At 49.5% G+C, this 21,752-nt stretch overlaps 1 protein-coding gene across 1 annotated transcript in view; it reads right to left on the reverse strand.

The window, feature by feature from the left end:
- LPP (LIM domain containing preferred translocation partner in lipoma) overlaps positions 1 to 21,752 on the reverse strand; it is a 242,359-nt gene that overhangs the window by 113,977 nt on the left and 106,630 nt on the right. The window contains exon 3 of the mRNA XM_056849722.1: positions 1,621 to 1,733. Coding sequence (XP_056705700.1) covers positions 1,621 to 1,733 — 113 coding nt within the window. The remainder of the gene's footprint in view (positions 1 to 1,620; positions 1,734 to 21,752) is intronic.

A 21,752-nucleotide genomic window follows, 5' to 3' on the forward strand; every position in this document is an offset into this window, starting at 1 on the left:
GTCCTTGGGCTAGTCACAGTTCTCTCCGAACCCTCTCAGCCCCATCTATAGGGTTGCCAGGTCCCTCTTCGCAACTGGTGGGAGGATTTTGGGGTGGAGCCTGAGGAGGGCAGGTTTGGGGAGGGGAGGGAATTCAATGCCATAGAGTCCAATTGCCAAAGTGGCCATTTTCTCCAGGGGAACTGATCTCTATCGGCTGGAGATCAGTTGTAATAGCAGATCTCCAGCTAGTACCTGGAGGTTGGCAACCCTACCCACCTATCTCACAAGGTGTCTGTTCTGGGGAGAGGAAGGGAAGGAGATAGTAAGTTGCTTTGAGACTCCTTAAAGGTAGAGAAAGTTGGCATATAAAAGCCAAACTCTTCTTATTCTTCCTCTTCTTAAAACGAGGCTTAGGCCTTGGCCTCATCTGCACAATGACATCACTTCCAGAAGTGATCTCATCCCATTGACAATGTCGAGGGAGATTTTCTAGTATTTGGGCAAAACCTGATGGTAAAAATAGCCTCTACTATATAGAGTTTTTGCTCAAATACCAGAGTGTCTCCCTCGACTTTGCTGATGTGATGAGGTCACTTCCTGAAGTGACGTTGGCATGTTGGAGACAGTTTCCCTCTGCAGCTGGTAAGTCCCCACCCCCACCCCCGAGAGTTGCCAGGGGGGGTCTTGCAACTCTAAAGTAGAACGAATGTTTTAAATAAATAAATAATAACTAAACAAGCAATCTATGTAGTCTGGAGTTCAGTTGTAATAACCAGAGATCTCCAGCCCCCACCTGGAGGTTGGCAAACCTACAAGAGAGGGTGGAGTTTGGGGAAGACAGGGACCCCAGCAGGGTGAAATGCCATAGAGCCCCACCCTCCAAAGATGCCATTTTCTCCAGGGGAACCAATCTCTGAAATCTGAAGATCAGTTGTAATTCTGGAAGATTACCAGGTCATAAGAACATGAGAACATAAGAAAGGCCCTGCTGGATCAGACCAAGGTCCATCAAGTCCAGCAGTCTGTTCACACAGTGGCCAACCAGGTGCCTCCAGGAAGCCCACAAACAAGACAACTGCAGCAGCACCATCCTGCCTGTCTTCCATAGCACCTAATGTAATAGGCATGCTCCTCGGATACTGGAGAGAATAGGTATGCATCATGACCAGTATCCATTTTTACTAGTAGCCATGGATAGCCCTCTCCTCCATGTCCACTCCCCTCTTCAAGCCTTCCAAGTTGGCAGCCATCACCACATCCTGGGGCAGGGAGTTCCACAATTCCCACCTGGAGGTTGGCAACCCTACCAGCAAGACAGAATTCCTGATCCACATCGAGTCCATAAATTCCCACCAACGAGTTCAATGGCAAGCCAGACAACAAGCTATTCTTACATAGGGACTGGTGTTTCTGTGGGTAATTCCCCTACCCCCCATCTGCCTCAGCCAGAGGTCTTTCACATCACTACTCCTTCGCAAACCCCTCACCCTGTTCCCTGACTTAATGTTGCTCATACGCAAATCGTGAAGGGCCCTGTCCTTTGTACAGCCCCAAGCACACTGCTGGAACTCAACATTCATGACAAGCTGTCATCTTCCACAGTTCTCTTGGCGCCTGCCAGGTGTGACGTTTCCTTACCTCAATGTTGAAAAGGGCTTGATCCGGAGGAGGCGGAGGAGGGAAAGCGCCTGGAGGGGGCGGGAGGTACCCAGGGTCTTCTGATGGAGGGGGTGGCGGTGGAGGGAAATCACCTGCAGACATTGAAAGGGGGAAAGAAGATTTGAGGTGGATGAATGTCATAGAATCATAGAGTTGGAAGGGGCCAGACAGGCCATCTAGTCCAACCCCCTGATCAATGCAGCATCAACCTAGAGCATCCCTGACAAGTGTTTGTCCAGCTGCTGCTTAAAGGCTGCCAGTGAAGAAAGCTCACCACTTCCCTAGGTAGCCGATTCCACTGCTGAACAACTCTTACTGGAAAAGGAAATCCTAATATCCAGCCAGAACCTTTCCTCCTGCAATGTAAACCCATTATTGTGAGTCCTATCCTCTGCTGCCAACAGGAACAGCTCCCTGCCCTCCTCTAAGCAACAGCCCTTCAAATACTTCAAGAGAGCAATCGTGACCCCCCTCAACCTCCTCTTCTCCAGACTGAACATGCCCAAGCCCCTCAGACTTTCCTTGTAGGGCTTGATCTCCAGGCCCCGATCATCCTCGTCGCTCTCCTCTGCACCCGCTCCATTCTGTCCACATCCTTTTTGAAGTGAGGCCTCCAGAACTTCACGGCGGTGTACGGCGGAACTATGACATCTTGCAATTTGGATGCTATGCCTCTGTTGATGCACTCCAAGATTGCATTAGCTTTTTTTGGTCGCTGCATCACAATGGCTGCTCATATTTAACTTACGGTCCACCCGTGCCCCAAGAGTAGTCATGTCGTATCCGATGCATCCCGAGACACCGGAAAAACAGCTGAAGAAGGGACTGGGCAGATTTACTGGAACGATTCCTACAAGAGCCTATGAAGGACCCAGCTGGACGGGAGCACAAGCTCACTGAAACCAGCATCCTGCTTCTCAGCACCCTCTTGAGGGAAATCCACAACCAGGGTGACAGGCAGAGGCTCCCTTTGCTGCCGCCGTCCCTAAGTACACTGCCTCTGGACATGGAGGCTCCATTTAGACATCACAGATTGACCTGCTCGCCATTGTGAATTGGTCTAATCTCCTTTTACAGTCCTTTGAGCTTGGGGCCATCATTATCGTTATATTATTATTTCTTATTGGTTGGCCAAGGAAGCTTACAATAAGAGTTGAAACATTTTCAGTTAAAAGTAAAACTCAAATAGCAAATGCAAATATTTGCACTCCCCTGAAAACTTGCCTGCCATTACATTTCAGAGTAGCAAATTCTGTGCACTAATTTTGTGTTGTGTGAAGAGCCACCCATGAACCATGTTTCTACATGACTTATACAAACACAGAATAATAGAATCATAGAGTTAGAAGGGACCGCCAGAGTCATCTAGTCCAACCCCCTGCACAATGCAGGAAATTCACAACTACCTCCCACCACACCCACCTACCTCCCTCCCACCCCAGTGACCCCTACTCCATGCCCAGAAGATGGCAAAAAAAGCCCCTCCAGGATCCCTGGCGAATCTGGCCTGGAGGAAAATTGCTTCCTGACCCCAAAGTGGTGATCGGCACTACCCTGGGCATGCAAGAAAGGGCCATGAGAGCCAAGCACTGAAGTAACCCTTCCTGCCCTCCCTCTCACGATCTGCTGAAATTCAAAGAATCAGCATTGCTGACAGATGGCCATCTAGCCTCTGCTTAAGAACCTTCCACCTCCAGAGGAAGCCTGTTCCACTGAGGAACAGCTCTAACTGTTAGAAAGTTCTTCCTAATGTCTAGACAGAAACTCTTTTGATTTAATTTCAACATATTGGTTCTAGTCCAACCTTCTGGGGCAATAGAAAACAACTCTGTGCCATCCTTCATATAACAGCCCTTCAAGTATTTGAAGATGGTTATCATATCACTTCTCAGCCATCTCCTCTCCAGGCTAAACATACCCAGCTCTTTCAACCTTTCATCCTAGGACTTGGTCTCCAGACCCCTCACCATTTTGTTGCCCTCCTCTGGACACGTTCCAGCTTGTCTACATCCTTCTTGAATTGTGGTGCCCAAAACTGAACACAGTACTCTAGGTGAGGTCTAATTAGAGCAGAGTAAAGTGATACCATCACTAAGTGTGTTCTGGACACTATACTTCTTTTGATACAGCCCCAAACCACATTTGCCTTATTAGTTACCACATCACACTGCAGACTCATGTTCAGTGTTTGGCCTACTAAGATCCCTAGATCTTTTTCGCAAGTCCCAGGACAGATCCCTGAGGCACTCCACTAGTCACTCCTCTCCAAGAGGATGAGGAACCATTAACAAGCACTCTTTGAGTGCGATCTGTCAACCAGTTACAAATCCACCTAACCGTAATAGGATCTAAACCACATTTTCCCCACTTTTCAACAACAATATTATGTGTAACCTTATAAAAAGCCTTTCTGAAATCAAGATAAACCATGTCTACAACATCCCCCTGATCCAGCAAGGTGGTAATTTCCTCAAAAAAGGAGATAAGATTAGTCTGACATGACTTGTTCTTGAGAAATCTGTGCTGGCTCTTAATCACAGTTGTCCTTTCTAAATGCTCAAGGACCGACTGATGATTTGTTAAAAAACTTTTCCAGGTATAGACATCAAGTTGACGGGTCGGTAGTTACTCAGTTCCTCCTTTTTAGCCTTCTTGAAGATGGGGACAACATTTGCCCGCCTCCAATCTTCTGGCAGCTCACCTGTTCTCCAAGACTTCTCAAAAATAATGGACAGAGGCTCAGAAATTACATCTACAATTTCTTTTAGTACCCTTGGTTGCAATTCATTTGGCCCTGACTTGATCTATCATTTGTTTGAAACCTTAGCTTTGAGTGCATGTTAGAAAAGTAGTATAACATTATATTAAATACACAAAACTAATGTATTTCATGGAATGGCCTGTCACAGCATAAGAGGCTAAAATGCAGAGATTTCCATCATTGTGCCAGTGGACACCTTTTCACTTGGCAACACCTTACCCGGTGGCCGGTAAAGGTTTTTAGAAAGTGGGTAGGACCAGGTGAGGCTTGTTCCCAGGAGGGCTTCTGATTGGCTAAGCAGATTAAAAGGCATCCTGTTAAACAGAGCGTCTGCTTTAAATGTCGGGAGAGTTACTATGAGAGTTATGCATAATTTGGTCCTCTGGCATTTTATGTTTGGGAGGGGCTGTGGCTCAGTGGTACAGCATCTGTTGGCATGCTGAAGGTCCCAGGTTCAATCCCTGGCATCTCCAGTTAAAGGGACTAGGCAAGTAGGTGATGTGAAAGACTTCCGCCTGAGACCCTGGAATGCTGCTGCTGGTCTGAGAAGGCAACACTGACTTTGCTGGACCAAGAGTCTGATTCACTAGAAGGCAGCTTCATGTATTCATGCATGTATTCACCTGTGGCAGCCATTTTGCAGCAGTACCCATCACTTTGTGTGATAATTCCAACCAACAGAGCCCACAGGCTCAGAAAGGCTGGGGACCCTTGCTATGATGGGCACGCACCAGGATACAGGTTTGCAGACAGGTCTCCGAGAACCTCGCTGCATCCTCTCCCAAAAGGGGCCTCGCTCAGGAAAGCTCTTTATTGGCTGATGTCTGGAAGGCCAGCACAGTCCAGGAGCCGGCAGCCCAGAGCGTCGCTGAAGCCTGTCGTCGCTGCAGCCCAGAGCGGCCCCTGTGATTGCCCTGGACTGGATGGCCCAGGCTGGCCCGATCCCGTCAGACCTCAGAAGCTAAGCAGGGTTGGCTCCGGTTAGTAACTGGATGGGAGACCACCCAGGAAGCCCAAGGTCTGATGCAGAGGCAGGAAGTAGCAAACCTCCTCTGTAAGTCTCTTGCCTTGAAAACCTCATGAGAGGTGGCCGTAAGTCGGATACGACTTGACGGCACTTTCCACCACCAAAAAATGCTGAGAGGCTGTTTCGCCCCCATGCTATAGCGTTCCATGCTGCCAGCTCAGATCTTATGCAGATAGGCTTCTCTACCCTCCTAAGCACACTGGATAATATGCATGAATAAAACTGATGTTTGGAATAAACATGAGTCGGAAGCGACTTGACGGCACTTAACACACACACACACACACACACACACACACACATTATCTACCTTTAAGGGGTCTCAAAGTGGCTTACAATTGCCTTCCCCTCGCCACAACAGGCACCTTGTGAGGTAGGTGGGGCTGAGAGTGCGGAGAGAACTGTGACTAGCCCAAGGTCACTCAGCAGGCTGCATGTGGAGGAGTGGGGAATCCGAACCAGATTAGAGTCCGCCGCTCTTAACCACTGCACCTCCCCCCCAGGCTCAAAGAGATGCTGCAAGCAAAGGAATAATTCAAAACTGATAGAGCAAAGGTTTTTGTCCAGACAAAATTTTAAATACCCTAGGGATCTCCCCTACCCATCCATTTTGCCCGGAAAATATTTGTGGACAATTATTTGACATAGCCATGACCTGGATGGCCCAGACTAGCCAAATAACATCAGATCTTGCAAGCTAAGCAGGGCCAGTCCTGGTTAGCATTTGGATGGGAGACCACTAAGGAAGACCAGAGTCACTACACAGAAGCAGGCAACGGCAAACCACCTCCGAACGTCTCTTGCCTTCAAAATCTTACAGGGTTGCAGATTGAACACATGAAGCTGCCGTATACTGAATCAAACCCTTGGTCCATTGAAGTCAGCATTGTCTACTCAGACCGGCAGAGGCTCTCCAGGGTCTCAGGCAAAGGTCTTTCACGTCACCTGCTTGCCTAGTCCCTTTATCTGGGGATGCCGGGGATTGCACCTGGGACCTTCTGCATGCCAAGCAGAGGCTCTACCACTGAGCCACGGCCCCTCCCCAAAAGTGAACACATAAACACATGAAGCTGTCTTATACTGAATCAGACCCTTGGTTTATCAAAGTCAGTATTGTCTACTCAGACCAGCAGTGGCTCTCCAGGGTCTCAGGCAGAGGTCTTTCACATCACCTGCTTGATGTGTTTCTTTAACAGGAGATGCCGGGGATTGAACCTGGGACCCTCTGCTTGCCAAGCAGATGCTCTACCACTGAGCCATGGCCCCTCATGGTTGCCTCGCCGTAAGTCAGCTGCAACTTGACAACCCTTCCCACCACTATTTGACACAGCCCCTCTCTGCAAGAGTTTCAGAGAACAGCTGGGTATGAGTCCAGTTGCACATCAAAGATCAGCGAGATTTTCAGGGTGTAAGCTTTCGAGAGTCAACGCTCTCTGAAAATCTTGTCAGTCTCTAAGGAGCTACTGACTCATAACTATCAAAAACACACACACACACACACACACACGAAATTATTGATTTACCCCCCCCACCATGATAAAAGATGGTCGTTCTTCATCCTCTCTGAAGCCGTTCCAGCAACAAGGAGTGGAAACCTCAGAGGAAGAGCCATTGGGGGGTGGCAAGAATCTCATTAAAAGGGCCAGTTTGTCTAATTTTGTTTTGGGCTAATTATCCCCAAGATTCACTGTAGGACACGCAAGAAATTTCAATTAGTCATCTGGGTGATTTCAGCCCCATCAAGACGCATAATCAGTCAGGCCGAGGGAGGCTGAATTAAACGCTCCCAGCGGGAAGGCGGCTGGCTGTATGAGCCCCCCACGGTTCGAGCTGGTGAACGATGGAACTCGCCATAACAAGATTCCGCTCCAACGACATAATATTTCTTGGCAATTAGGCTCTGCGTACCTAAAACAGTCTGGCGCCCCCCCCCCCATCCCAAAAGACTGACATGACAGGCCTTTCAATAAGGTAATGCACGCAAACGTGATTCTTGTGGACCCAGGTTGCAGGCACTGTGCCCCCCCCCCCACCCACCTGGGCTCACACATGGACTAGTGGCACTCATCGTAGAATTGCTGTGGCTGCAACCTCTCCTCAGCTGGAGTAGAAAAGGAGCCCTGAGAAATATGGAGAGGAAGGCTTTTACTAAAAGGACTGGAATCTGGAAGGCAGGGAGTTACTGAGTTCTGTGCTTTGGATGGGTTTTCTCAAGGAGGGGGATCGATTGGAACTAAATTCCAGTTATCACAGTTAATGATCCCCACACAAAGTATTTGTAGATAGATCACGATGGGTAGCCGTGTTAGTCTGTCACTAGCAGTAGAAAAGAGTAGGAGTCCAGTAGCACCTTAAAGTCTAACAAAATTTCTGACAAGATGTTTCTTCAGGGGAATCTGTAGTTATTACAGAAGGCCTTCAACTTGCTACAGAATTTATGCCCATTTGAAGGAAGACTGTAATAAGTACAGATTCCCCTGAAGAAGCATCTTGAGCGAAACGCGTAGGGAAATTCTATTCTGAAGAATAATTTTTTTAGCCTCCTTTGCACCCTTGGCCTTATTTTGATCTCCTGTAACTGAAGAGACCAGCGAGAGTTTCCACAGTATAAGCTTTCGAGCAGCAAAGCGCACCTTGGTGCCTGGCAAAGGGAGCTTTGCCTCCTGGCAGTTTATCCCCTGAAACTCTTGTCGGTCTCTAAGGTTTGACTGGACTCGAATCGAGCTGTTCTACTGCAGACCGAGGCGGCCACCCTCGGAAACTATTTCCACGGGGTAAGTTATTGATCCCCGTTTCAATGCTCCCACTCCACACTCCGTAAGCCTCCATCCGCCCAATCCAGCAGCTAAAAAGCACTCATTCTCTTGACATTCCTCGCTGCCCCCCATCACAAGCAGGCCACATTTCTTCTCTTGAAGATCACAGAACCTTTTAGGCAAGCAGCGTTTGCCTACTTCACAACACTTCACACTCGCGCACCGGGCACCCGACAATTCTCTTCATCCTCCTTCCAAGTCCCTCCCCAAATTCCATCCCACCCGTCTATTATTTTGTGGGCTTAAACCGTCCTCCCCGGCCACAATGCAGTTGTTGCGCAAGCCCCCGTGATTCAACCCCTTTGCCCAGTTGTGGTCCCATGTCCAAAACGATATCGCGGAGCCGGAGAAGGTGAAGAAAAGGGCAGCACGACTGATCAATGCGTTGGAGCGTTTCTCTAGGAGGACAGGACAATGGGACTGGGACATTGTACTTTCAGATGAAAGATGGCTAAGGAGGGACATGAGAGGTGTATAGAAGTATGCATGTTATGGAGGAACTGAACAGAGAAAGCTTTTTTTGAGAAGCCAGCGTGGTGTAGTGGTTAAGAACGGTGGTTTGGAGCGGTGGAGTCTGATCTAGAGAACCGGGTTTGATTCCCCACTCCTCCCCATGAGCGGCAGAGGCTAATCTGGTGGACTGGATTTGTTTCCCTACTCCTACGCATGTAGCCATCCGGGTGACCTTGGGCTAGTCACATTCTCTCAGCCCCACCTACCCAACAGGGTGTCTGTTGTGGGGAGGGGAAGGGAAGGTGATTGTAAGCCGGTTTGAGTCTCCCTTAAGTGGCATAGAAAGTCGGCATATAAAAACCAACTCTTCTTCTTCTTTTTCTCCAGTTATACTGGATTGTGGAGACACCAATAAAGTTGATGAACAACAAATTCAGGACAGACAAAATAAAGTGCCTTTTCATGCAAAACTTGTAGTATTCAGTGCCACAAGGCAGAGTGAGAATTGTGAGGAATTCGTGTTCCATCAATGGCTACCAGCCACAATGACTCAAATGGAACCTCCACATTCAGAAGCAGCAAACGTCTGAATGTCAGTGCTGGCTTCCAGAGACATCTGCTTTCCCATGTTCCCCTCTCCGGCAAACAATCTCTTCCGGCTGTGAAAGCTGATTTCTAGGGTCATGGGACTTGTGTGGATCAATGATCATAGAGCTCGGGAAGCGGAAGTAGGGGTTGCCAGGTCCCTCTTCGCCATGGGCGGGAGGTTTTTGGGGCGGAGCCTGAGGAGGGCGGGGTTTAGGGAGGGGAGGGACTTCAGCACCATAGAGTCCAATTGCCAAAGCGACCATTTTCTCCAGGTGAATTGATCTCTATCGGCTGGAGATCAGTTGCAATAGCCGGAGAACTCAAGCTAGTACCTGGAGGTTGGCAACCCTAAGTAGGAGGGAGGGAGGAAAGGGAGGATTGTTCTCTAACCTTTTGGGCCAATGGGGGTGGAACTTGCAGAAGTGGGAGGAATGGGCAATTTTGCTCCGCCCCCCAAGCTCAGCCTCCCAAACCCCCACGGCTCTTATTTCACGTGGGACCTGCAACCTGGGAATCGACTGGCTCGGGGTTCTAAGAGACTGCTGCAGAGAGGGGAAAATGTGGGAAATTTCCCTAATCTTTCCACCAGTGGATTGCTGGATCCAACTCACTGATCAGCCAGCGTGGTGTAGTGGTTAAGAGCAGTGGTTTGGAGCAGTGGACTCAGATCTGGAGAACTGGGTTTGATTCCCAGCTCCTCCACATGAGCAATGGAGGCTAAACTGGTGAACTGGATTTGTTTCCCCTCTCCTACGCATGAAGCCGGCTGGGTGACCTTGGGCAAGTTACAGCTCTGATAGAGCTCTCAGCCCCACCTACCTCACAACATGTCTGTCGTGGGGAGGGGAAGGGAAGGTGATTGTAAGCCGGTTTGAGTCTCCCTTAAGTGGTAGAGAAAGTTGGCACATAAAAACCAACTCTTCTTCTTCTTGATCATCCCCCCCCCCACCCGCATGGATGAAAGAAAGGTTAAACTCCAAAGGTCCCCGCAGGCTGAAAAATGTGTGGTTCCCTTGGCTTAAGCAAACTATGGTTTGTTATTACATCTGAATTTAGCCATTGTGTATATGATGCGTTGTGTGTTTATCATAGAGTTGTTTCTGTCCTCAAAAGATGTGCCGCAGCGCAGTCGTAGGCATGGGCATGTTCTGTGATATTGCATCACCTGAGCTATATTTTGACGGTCACCATGATGTATATTTGCAGGGGAGGGGGAGAGAAAGAGAGCCTTAAGACGGAAGCGGCCCCCACAGTGCCAACCTGCTCTCGTCTGGAATGTTTAATGTTTCATGTGGTTTGCAAAGAACTGAAATCCCCTGATGAATTTTTCATGCCCATATATAATTTCACCTTTATAAAAATCTGGGCCCCTCCACTTTTCAATTATCTGCTTTTATAGCTTCAGAAGGATTCCTGGTTGTATACAGCTGCTACGATTGCCAAAATGGCCTCTCGTTTGACTGCTGTTAATGAGTTTCCAAACACTGCTGCACAGGAGGGGGAGAAAAACCACCCTTCCCGTGGCTGTTTCTGTGTCACCCAATTTCTTCTGCCTCTTGCTTTCTCCAGGGAGATAAATGCACTAGGAACTGCTCTCAGGTGTAAAATTCAGCAACAATATCAGATGAGATGCTTTCATTTAAAAAAAAGCAAGCAAGCAAAGCAAAGCAAAGCAAAGTTTCTAGCCCACATGGGTGCCGTACCGGCTGGGAACTGCGTGAACAACACCTGGGGAGATGTCAGAAGTCGGGGGACGGGTAGAAGGACCCAGCAGAATATCCCTCATGGGAGGGGTGGGTGGCGAATGCCAGCCCTTCCAAGGTTTCTCCTTTCCCTACAAGTGAAGCTGAAGCAGGCAAATTGCAGAATCTAGTTTTCCTTATGCGGAATTGGGGTTACCTTGTGTGGCAGCCGAGCTTTTGTTCTTAATGTCATAGTCCAACCCCCTGCTCAATGCAGGGTTAGCCTAGAACTGAGGTTCTCAGACTATGCTCCAAGGAGCACTTGGTGCTCCGTGAATTACTGGGAGTTTGCCCACCGTTAGCGGTGCCTACTAATAGGCAACTTCCCACCTGAATTTGGATAGTAAATATTTTATCCGAATTCTTCCTGGGTATGTGGGGAGAGCCATAACCTGGATGGCCCAGGCTGGCTTGATCTCATCAGATCTCAGAAGCTAAGCATGGTTGGCTCTGGTTAGCACTTGGATGGGAGACCACCAAGGAATACCAGGGTCGTGACACAGAGGCAGGCAATGGCAGGAACACAACAGAAGAACGCAAGAAAGGCCATGCTGGATCAGACCAAGGTCCATCAAGTCCAGCAGTCTGTTCACTCAGTGGCCAACCAGGTACCTCCAGGAAGCCCACAAACAAGATGACTGCAGCAGCATTATCATGCCTATGCTCCACAGTACCTAAGATAATAGGCATGCTCCTCTGATCCTGGAGAGAATCCTGGTAGTAACTGATCTCCAGAGTCTCAGACTGAGTAAAAATCTTTCCCAGTGTTTGTTTCCTGAGATACTTTACCTGGATATTTCAAGGATTGAACCAGGGACCTTCTGCATGCAAACTGGAAGCTCTGCCACTGAGCCATGGCCTCTCTCAAATATTAAACTGATCAGAGCTTTGCGGCCCAGCCCCACACTAGTAAAAAAGGGGAAACTGACAGTTTCATAAACTTCCATATAGGGAGTCAACGTTATTATTAGTTCACCTAGCCCAGGAATGTCAACTCAAATTAGCAACAGATGCTCAGGAACTCAGTTGGAAAGAGGTCTTTCCACACATCTGCTACCTGAGATCCATTAGCATGGGAATGAACCAGGGATCTTGTATTACCAAAGCACGTGCATGACCAGTGAGCCAGCATGGTGTAGTGGTTAAGAGCTGTGGTTTGGAGCAGTGGACTCTGATCTGGAGAACCAGGTTTGATTCCCCACTCCTCCACATGAGCGGCGGATGCTAATCTGGTGAACTGGATTTGTTTCCCCACACATGAAGCCAGCTGCATGATCTTGGGCTAGTCACACCTTTCTTAGTGCTCTCCCAGCCCCCCTTTTTTAAAGCGTGAAATGGCAGATGAATAGCCAATGGCTGTTAAATCTAGGGAAAAGAGGGAATTCTTTGCAAAAAACAGTTGCAACTGACTTGCTCAAATGGCCACTGCTTGGGTTCCATCCTGCTCTTCTAGGACTCCAGAGATGGAATCTCTTGCAGGGAGTGGGGTGGGGCTGGTGGCGGCAATGTGGCCTTTCAGCATGTGTACAAAGGTGCACACATCAACGTGGAAACACTGTGCAGCACATTGCCGTTCATTCCGTATGTTGCAGCTGGAATGGCTGATAGAATCATAGAGTTGGAAGGGTCATCTAGTCCAGCCCCCTGCACAATGCAGGAAATTCACAACTACCCCCCACACTCACACACCCCAGTGACCCCTACTCCATACCCAGAAGATGGCCAAGATGCCCTCCCTCTCACCATCTGCCTAAGGTCATAGAATCAGCATTGCTGACAGATGGCCATCTATCCTCTGCTTAAAAATCTCCAGGGAAGGAGCACTTACCACCTCCTAAGTAAGCCTGTTCTGCTGAGGAACTGCTCTAACTGTTAGAAAATGATGTGTCACAGGCAAACAAGAAGGTAAACCAGGTGTACTCGCACTCATGCAGCAGGCAGAGAGGAGCTTATGGGCAGTGGGGTACAGTGAGCACAGAGCACTGATCCAAACAGGAGAATGAATTTTTAGAGCGGGGGGGGGGGGGGGGTCAAACATAAGGCCCAAGAGCCAGATCTGGCCCCTTGAGAGCTCTTATCTGGCCAGCAAGCCAGCCAACACCACCCTACTTTCAATCTGGGCTGGCAAGGCATGGCCCTACCTGATGTCATATCTGGCCCTCGTAACAATTGAGTTTGACACCCTTGTTTTAGAGGGTGACTAAACCAGGATGTGAAACAATCCAAGCTGTAACTCTGTGGTCAAAAGCCAACAGCCAGATGGAATGTTTCTCATTAGAAATGCCAAAGGGGGAACGGGCCCAGAAGTCCCCGTCTCTCGGAAAAGGTCAGTTTTCCTGGGTCTAAAACGTACTCGATCACAGGAGTGCTTGCAGAACAGGAGAATTGCTTTTGGGGAGGGGGGTTAGAAGCTGTCATTCCTTCCGAATAGAAGCCTGCTGCCATCCTGCCGACAGGCTCCTCGTCAGACAAACCAACCAAGGAATTTCAAGAGAAATAAAAAGACACTTGTGAAATTACTTGGGGGGGGACGACGACATGTGTTCTGCACAGCACGAATCCAGGAGGATGACAGGACCAAGTTAGGGGTTTCATGGTCTCTCAACAACTCTGAGTGTCCTCTTGAAGGTCCAGGACTGGCGAAGAAGCATTCTGTGCAAAGGACAGAGTCGGTAGACAAGCTAAGCATAGAGTTGCTTGCCGAATTTCTCCCTAAACCAAACTCCGAGAATGGGATCCGAACCGCCTATCTTCCGCAGAAACATCCCAGGAATTCTGAAAGGAATTCGTTTTTATGTAAGCACACCCCTGACTCCCCCTTCCCTAGGATTCAAGAATCATAATGTCAAAGATTGTCTCGCAAAAACCCCAGTAGCAACGGGATCGGAGCAGGCTGGCCTTTATATAAACCAAGCAACATTCAAGAGCACTACGGAAACTGGAAATTATACCAGCATTGCTTTCAAACACAGATTTAGGAACAGAATGCTGAATCCAGATCAGAAGTTGGACCACATTTCCACCAGATGCTTTTGGAGACTGAGCCCTGCATGTTTTTCCATTCTTACTTTTTTTGTATCCTTGAAAGCAGGCTTTTACCTAAAAGTCAGGAATGATAGAATTCAATGCAGTTTAGAAACAACACATGTATTTATGCATTATGTTGCACTGATGTCAGCCGCTTTGAGCCCAGCTTTGGCCGGGATTGGAAGCAGGATACAAATTTAATAATAAATACATATATTAAAAAAAGAGAGAATTTCTAAGCCACTTGACAGATTTCTCCTTCTGCGCAGAGAAAAGATGAAAACCAGGCGAGGGCTCTGAACACTGTGTTTGTGCTCCAGAAAATAATGGAAGAGCAGATATGAAACGGCTGGCGGTAAGCTGGTTCAGCAAACGGTGAAGTAAAACGCCACCCTAAAAGCAGAAGAGAACAACACGATATTGAAAATATGAATTAGTAATATATTAGAAACAATCTGGTCAGGGCTGAAACGCAGTTGCTGTGGGGACTTCTTTGTATCAGAAAAGCCTGAAGGGGTTGCGATTAAAAGAGCAGTAACCTTTTGTCTGTATCTAGAATTGGGTTTATTTTAACAAATCGTGTCTGGCTGATAATGCAGAGTGAGGCTGAACCAAGAAAAAGAAAGGGGAGGGGGTAGATGTTCACATACTCTTATGTTACTTTCAAAAGTTCCTCCCCTCCCACACACAGAGACCTGTTAGTCAAGTCTTTTAGGGACTTCTGTAAAAGGGGTGAAAGGGTTTGCCAAGTTAGGAGAGAAGTTTAACTGATGGCATCATATAGACAATTTAACTGACTATACAGCAACAAGCTATCATATTCTCCATGACTATGTATGGGTGCGAAAGTTAGGCAATGAAGAAAGCCGACAGGAAGAAAGTAGATTCCCTTAAAATGTGGTGTTGGAGGAGAGTTTTACGGATACCGTGGACCGCTAAAAAGACAAATCAGTGGGTTCTAGATCAAATCAAGCCTGAACTGACCCTAGATGCTGAAATGACCAAACCGAGGCTATCATACTTCGGTCACATTATGAGAAGATGAGAGTTGCTGGAAAAAGCCACAGCCCTCAGTTTGGAAGACCTTAAAACGTACTAGATAAGTTAACATTTTATGGTCTCACCATCGCTCTCTGAGAACCGTGACTGGGTGGCCAAACCTGCCCAATCTTTCCACATAGCACTTACAGAGCCAGCTGAATGATCAGGAACCAGATCAGCTTTGAAGGAAGTACAAACTTTCCCAAAACACTGTTAGCAATACAGGGACACAAGACTATTGACTGGATGTATGTGTCAGCCCTTGGCCCACAGAACCAGAAATCACCACAAAGTCATATAGAGTCCAAACAGGTGGTTTTTACTGATCAAATAGGCATACAGTGCAAACGGATAAAATGACAGCTATGAAAGGCTCACTAGCTGGGAGATATTATAAGGCGGGAAAGGCGGGAGATTACATGCAGGAATACAGTTTCCCAGGAGCTGAGTTTTCCCAGGCTTAGGCATGCGACCTTGGGGGGCAGACAATACAGTACAGAGACGGAGGCAATAACGAAACCGAGATAGCAGCCTGACATTCTGCTCCCCTCAAGGCCCCCTCCCAGTTCGCAAGGGGGCTGGCCTGTCCGGGTAAGCAATGTGAAAGGCGTCGACGAGGTCGGGGGCGGAGACATCCTGTGCGCGCACCCATTCGTCATAGGCAGGGGGGAAATGTTTCCAGCGAATTAGGTATTGGAGAGTGCCATGGTGAATACGGGAGTCAAGGATCTTGGAGACTTCGAAGTGTTCTTCCCCCCCCACCATGATGGGTTGCGCAGGCGGTGGGTCCGGATGCCACCGTGGAGAAGCAACATGGGGTTTGAGGAGGCTTATGTGAAAAACAGGATGCACACGCCTCAAGGATTTGGGGAGAGCCAGTTCCACTGTGACAGGGTTTATGACCCGAGTAATGGGGAAAGGGCCAATGAATTTGGCGCTGAGTTTATGGCACGGTTGGGTGGAACGGAGGTTTTTGGTGGAAAGGTAAACCAAAGTACCCACTTGCAGATCACCCCCGGGGGAGCGATGTTTGTCAGCTTGCTCTTTGTATTTACGTTTGGCCCGGTCGAGGTTGCTAACGAGCCAGGGCCAAGTGGTACGGAGGGCGTGTGCCCAGGAGGCAATGTCGGGGTTCCCCTCCCCCTCTACATCATCTGTAGGAACGATGGGACTGAACTCTTGTCCATACACAGCAAAAAACGGGCTAAAACCTGTGGATTGATGCATGGCATTATTGTAGGCATATTCTGCTAAAGGTAACAGTTCTACCCAGTTATCCTGGTGGTAGTTAACATAACAACGCAAATAACATTCAAGTACAGCATTGACACGTTCAGTTTGACCATCAGTTTGAGGATGGTATGCGCTAGACAATCCCTGTTCCACCCCCACCAACTTGAGGAAAGCTTTCCAAAACTTAGAAACGAAACCACTTCCGCGGTCACAAATTATTTTACGCGGAAACGAATGTAAACGAAATATATGCGTCACGAAGAGGCGGGCCAGTTTTTGCGCAGAAGGGATCCCTGCACATGGAATCAAATGTATCTGCTTAGAAAACAAATCAGTAACAACCCACAACACAGTTTTACCCCCACTGAGAGGGAGATCAGTCATGAAGTCCATAGCAATTACTTCCCAAGGTCTGCTGGGCGTTTCAAGAGGTTGTAGCAGTCCCGGGGGTTTGCCCTGCGATCGTTTCGCAGCGGCACAAACGGGACAGCTGCGGATGAAGGAGTCAATGTCGGAACGCATTCCCCCCCACCAGAATTGTCTGCGCAATAAGTGAAGGGTTTTCAGAAACCCAAAGTGCCCAGCTGTTTTGGCTCCATGAGCTAAATGTAAAACGTCCTTCCGGAGAGCTTTGGGTACATACAATTTTGAGTCTTTGTACCAGGACCCCCCTTGTTCCAAAACGCCAGGAGGTAGGGTATGAGCGGAACGTTCTAAAAGGCACTGGTCCCGAAGGACAGTTAAAAAGGATTCGGAGATGGGGATTTTGGAGGGAGCCCCCCCGTCGGTCCTGGAGATCTGAGAAACAGTTATAGGGTTAGTGCTTACGTGCGGCGGCGCGCAGACTGCAGGCGGCTGAGCGGTCGGAGGGGTAGGAGGGGCGGGAACTCCGGTCTGTTGCGGTGGCGGCTGGGCAGCCGGTTGGGCTGGCGGAGCTTGCGAGTTAGGGAAGGTGTGTTGATGCTGGGATCGGGTTTGCACAGCCAGCATAGGTAGGGCCCCACGTTGCATAGGGGTGAACAGAGAGTTGGTGGGTCTTTCGAGTTTTACCGGATATTGTGGTAAACGGGAGAGGGCATCCGCGAGAACGTTCTGCTTCCCAGGGACGTGCTTCAGGGTGAAACGGAACTGAGCAAAGAACTCCGCCCACCGTTGTTGTTTCGCCGACAGCTTATGGGACCCCGTGAGGGCAGCTAGATTTTTGTGATCGGTCCAAACTTCAAAGGGTACATTAGACCCTTCCAAGAATTGCCGCCATAAAGTCAGTGCATGATGAACTGCAGAGGCCTCTTTCTCCCAGATGGGCCAGTTTAATTGAGCGTGCGCAAATTTTTTTGAAAAGTAAGCGCAAGGGTGAAGAAGACCGTCCGGTCCTTGTTGGAGGAGAGCCCCTCCCATGGCTACATCGGAAGCATCGACTTGCACAATGAACATTTGATTTGGGTCTGGGTGCCGTAGCACCGGCTCCGAAGTGAAAAGGCGTTTGAGGGCCAGAAAGGCGGCTTGGCATTGCTCAGTCCATAGGATTTTTGCGGAGGGCAAGGCAGCCGAGCTTACTTTCCCCTTAGTTTTCAGCAGGTCCGTAATGGGTAGAGCCACTTGGGCGAAGTTAGGGATGAATCCCCGATAGAAGTTTGCAAATCCCAGAAATTGCTGTACTTGCTTGCGGTTGGTGGGGGGAGTCCAATCGAGGACGGCTTGGACTTTGGCGGGGTCCATGCGAAGACCTTGGTGGGAGATGATGTATCCCAAAAACGTGAGTTGGCTTTGGTGAAATTCACACTTAGCTAGTTTAGCGAACAGTTGATGGTTACGCAGGCGTTGTAGAACTTCCCTGACCAGAGTCACATGCTCGTCCATAGTTTTTGAATAAATGAGAATGTCATCTAAGTAGACCACCACCCCACGATAGAGAAGGTCATGTAGGATTTCATTGATGAGTTGCATGAAGACCCCCGGGGCCCCTTTTAATCCGAACGGCATCACAAGGAATTCATACATTCCGAAACAGCTAGAGAAGGCAGTGAGGTGCTCATCTCCTTCGCGGATACGGACTCGGTAGTAGGCTTCCACCAAGTCTAATTTAGAGAACACACGGCCTTCCTGTAATTGTCCCAAAATATCCGATATTAATGGGATAGGATAGGCGTTGGTCTGGGTAACCGCATTGAGCTTTCTGAAGTCAATGCACAGGCGAAGGTCGCCTTCTTTTTTCCGGACGAAAAACGCGGGGGCCGAGTTTGGGGCATTCGAAGGGCGAATGAACCCTCTGGCGAGGTTTTTGTCCAAAAAGTCCCGGAGGACAGTGCGCTCGGAAGCGCTCATAGGGTAAATCTTACTTTTGGTTAATGTGCAGTCCTTTACTACTTCAATTGCACAGTCTGAGGCCCGGTGGGGGGGTAAGGCATCACATTCCTTAAGGTCGAAGACATCTTCAAAGTCCCGGTACACAGTGGGTAGAGCCGGTGGTACTGGGGCAGTAGATGTTAATGCTGGAACGGGCGGAAATGGCAGAGCAAAGTTTTGCCGATGCTGGTCGCAGGTGGGACTAGCGAAAGAGATAGTGTTTGTGTCCCAATCAATACTGGGACTATGTCCCTTAATCCAGTTAATCCCCAAGACCACTTGAAATCGGATAGGGGCTATAGTGAAGTCTATTTGTTCCCAGTGGGAACCAATTCCCATTGCCACCCCTATGGTGCGATGATCAACTGGACCCCCCTGGAATTGGCTCCCGTCCATTTGAGCAAATTGGACGGGGGCGGGTAAAGCCTCTGAGTCGGCTCTGAGTGCAGCAAACGTGGCTTCGCTTATGAGAGTGCGACAGCAACCGGAGTCAATTAGTGCTTTGACGGGGATTTGAGGACCTCCGTTAAGCTGTTGTAAAACTGCATCTACGTAGACGGTGGAGTCCACTTCTTTGATTTTGGTAGGAGCATTCGGTTTGATAGGAAGATCCTGAGAGGTCTGTGGAGATGCTCCATTCACCACAGACCGGAGCCGTTTTTTGACAAGTCGAGGGGAGATTCCAGGTTTAAGGCTGGAGAAATCCAAGGGTTTTCCTCATCCGAAGAGGGAAAGCTGTCCCCCAATGGGGCACTTGTAATCCGAGACCCGGCGGGGTCGTTGGAAGCAGGCAGGGAGGCTGGGTCCCCGGCATGGAGTGCAGAGGGTGTGGGTCTTCCCGGAGCTGCGCTGCGGGTGGCCGCGGTGCCTCTGCGTGGTGGACGACCTCGGGCGCGGGTTGTCGTGCTGGGACGAAATAATTCCTGGCGGCGTGGACAAACGGTTGCAAAGTGGCCCATTTCTCCGCATGTAAGACAGGCACCCCTCTGAAATCGGGCTTCACGTTCCTGGAGCGGACGTGGGGGATTTCGTGGGACGAGCAGTGGTGCCTTGGGTTGAGGCTTTGGGGTGCCCTTCTCCTTGTGCTTTTGACGGACGAGAGAAATAAAACGGCGGCGGCTTTCCACTTCCTCGGCTAATAGGATCCAGCCTTCGAGGGTATCGGGATCGCCCCGCATGTAAGACCAGTTCAGAATGTCAGGATGCAAGGCTTCCCTGAAATGATGAATTAGGGTGGTCTCGGGCCAACCTACAATTTTACTTGCCAGTCGCTGAAATTCATCGGCAAATTCTCGAACTGTAGCAGAGCCTTGTTTTAATTGTAAGAGTTCCGTTTTGGCTCTTTCTCCCAGGAAGGGGTCCTCAAACCTCCTTCTCAGGGCAGTCATGAAGTTGTTGAGGGAACGAATCGCACGAGAGCGGGTGTCAAACTGGAGAACCATCCAGTCAGCCGCTTTGCCTGTCAGGAGGGAAGCTACGTACCGCACCCGGCTATCTTCCGTGGGGAAAAGTTGACCTTGTTCTCGCATATAACTGTCCACTTGATGCAAGAAACAAGGCAAAGTCTCAAGAGATCCGTCATACGTAGTCCTCAATTTGAGTTGCTTCCAAGGGCCGGGCGCGGGCTGACCCGGTTGCACGGGTGGTCCGGGCGGAGGAGCAACAGGAGCTCCAGGAGGCAAGGGTGGAGCGGGCACATTAGCCGGTGGCTGCACAGGTGGTCTGAGCGGAGGAGCAACAGGAGCTCCAGGAGGTAAGGGTGGAGCAGGCACATTAGCGGGTGGTTGTACGGGTACCCCTTGACCCGGTATCGGAACGGGCTGTCTCTGAGCTATCAGGGTTTGTTGTAATTGCCTGTTCTCGTGAAGCATAAGTTCCATTACTTCTTGGAGTCGATCAACACGGTCGGAGAGCTCCCGATTCTGGGCTCGTAAAAGATGAACCTCCTCACTTGGGCCACCAGTAAGATGAGGCTTACTGGTTCGGAAGCTCGTGGCCCATTGAGAGCTATCCCCATATAAATCCTCGTCTTCAGACTCATCTGAGTCTCGACGTCGGTCAGCCAAACGGCGTGCGCGTTGGGTCGCACGCGACGGGCCAAACGCCGGGGAAAAAGTTAGACCCGATAGTCCCAGTACATAGTCCTTGGGGCGCGTGTCCACGTTCGCCTGATTTCGTGCTGCAGCCGCCCTGGCTGCTTCCGCCGCCTCTCTCTCTCTTGCGACCCTAGCCGCTTCGGCGGCTTGCTGATCCGCAAGAACTTTGGCGTTCTCAAGTCTTAGGGCAGCCTCTGCTGTAATGCGCGGCAAAAGTTCTGTCTCGAGGAGCAAGAGTATAGGGTCAGCTTCCCCGCCCAGCAGAGGTTGTACTCGAACCGCTAGTGCGGATGCCTCGGCTCCAAACGTCGGGGTCAAAACTTGAGTCAAGGTGGCTACCGGGGTGTCCTTTGTACATTCCACAAGGAGAAGAGCGGTGCTAACAGCGACTCGCTTGGCCTCAGCCTGGCAGCTGGCCGCATCCGGGATCAGGGAAAAACCCTCCGGCGGGGCTCCCGCCATGGTAGAAAGAGTTTGTCGAGAAATAAGAGTATCCAAAAGTCCAGTTAATATTTGTAAATCCTCAGTCGCCAATCGGGCATCGTCCAGTAATTGATCCAAGTCCTGAAGATCTAAACGAGCATCAGTGTCCTCCGATGTTAACATCCAGAGACGTCCTGTAAGAGATTGCCACTGCGCGTGCACCAGTCCCCTCAAGCGGCAAACCTCTCGGTTCGTCCGGAAAAGTTCAGCGATTAAGTCCTGTAACAGAGTAGGGTCCTCTGAGAAGGGCTCCAGGGTAATAGATCACCTGGAGAGCTGCACAGCTCCCATCCAAGTGGCAGGCGAACCCCCCTGGGCTCCAGCCTGGCTAGGAGAACGGTGAAGATGTGAGATGGCTGTCATAATGTCAGCCCTTGGCCCACAGAACCAGAAATCACCACAAAGTCATATAGAGTCCAAACAGGTGGTTTTTACTGATCAAATAGGCATACAGTGCAAACGGATAAAATGACAGCTATGAAAGGCTCACTAGCTGGG

This window comes from Euleptes europaea, chromosome 5, assembly GCF_029931775.1.
Source record: "Euleptes europaea isolate rEulEur1 chromosome 5, rEulEur1.hap1, whole genome shotgun sequence".
NCBI classification, from domain to species: Eukaryota; Metazoa; Chordata; class Lepidosauria; order Squamata; family Sphaerodactylidae; genus Euleptes; species Euleptes europaea.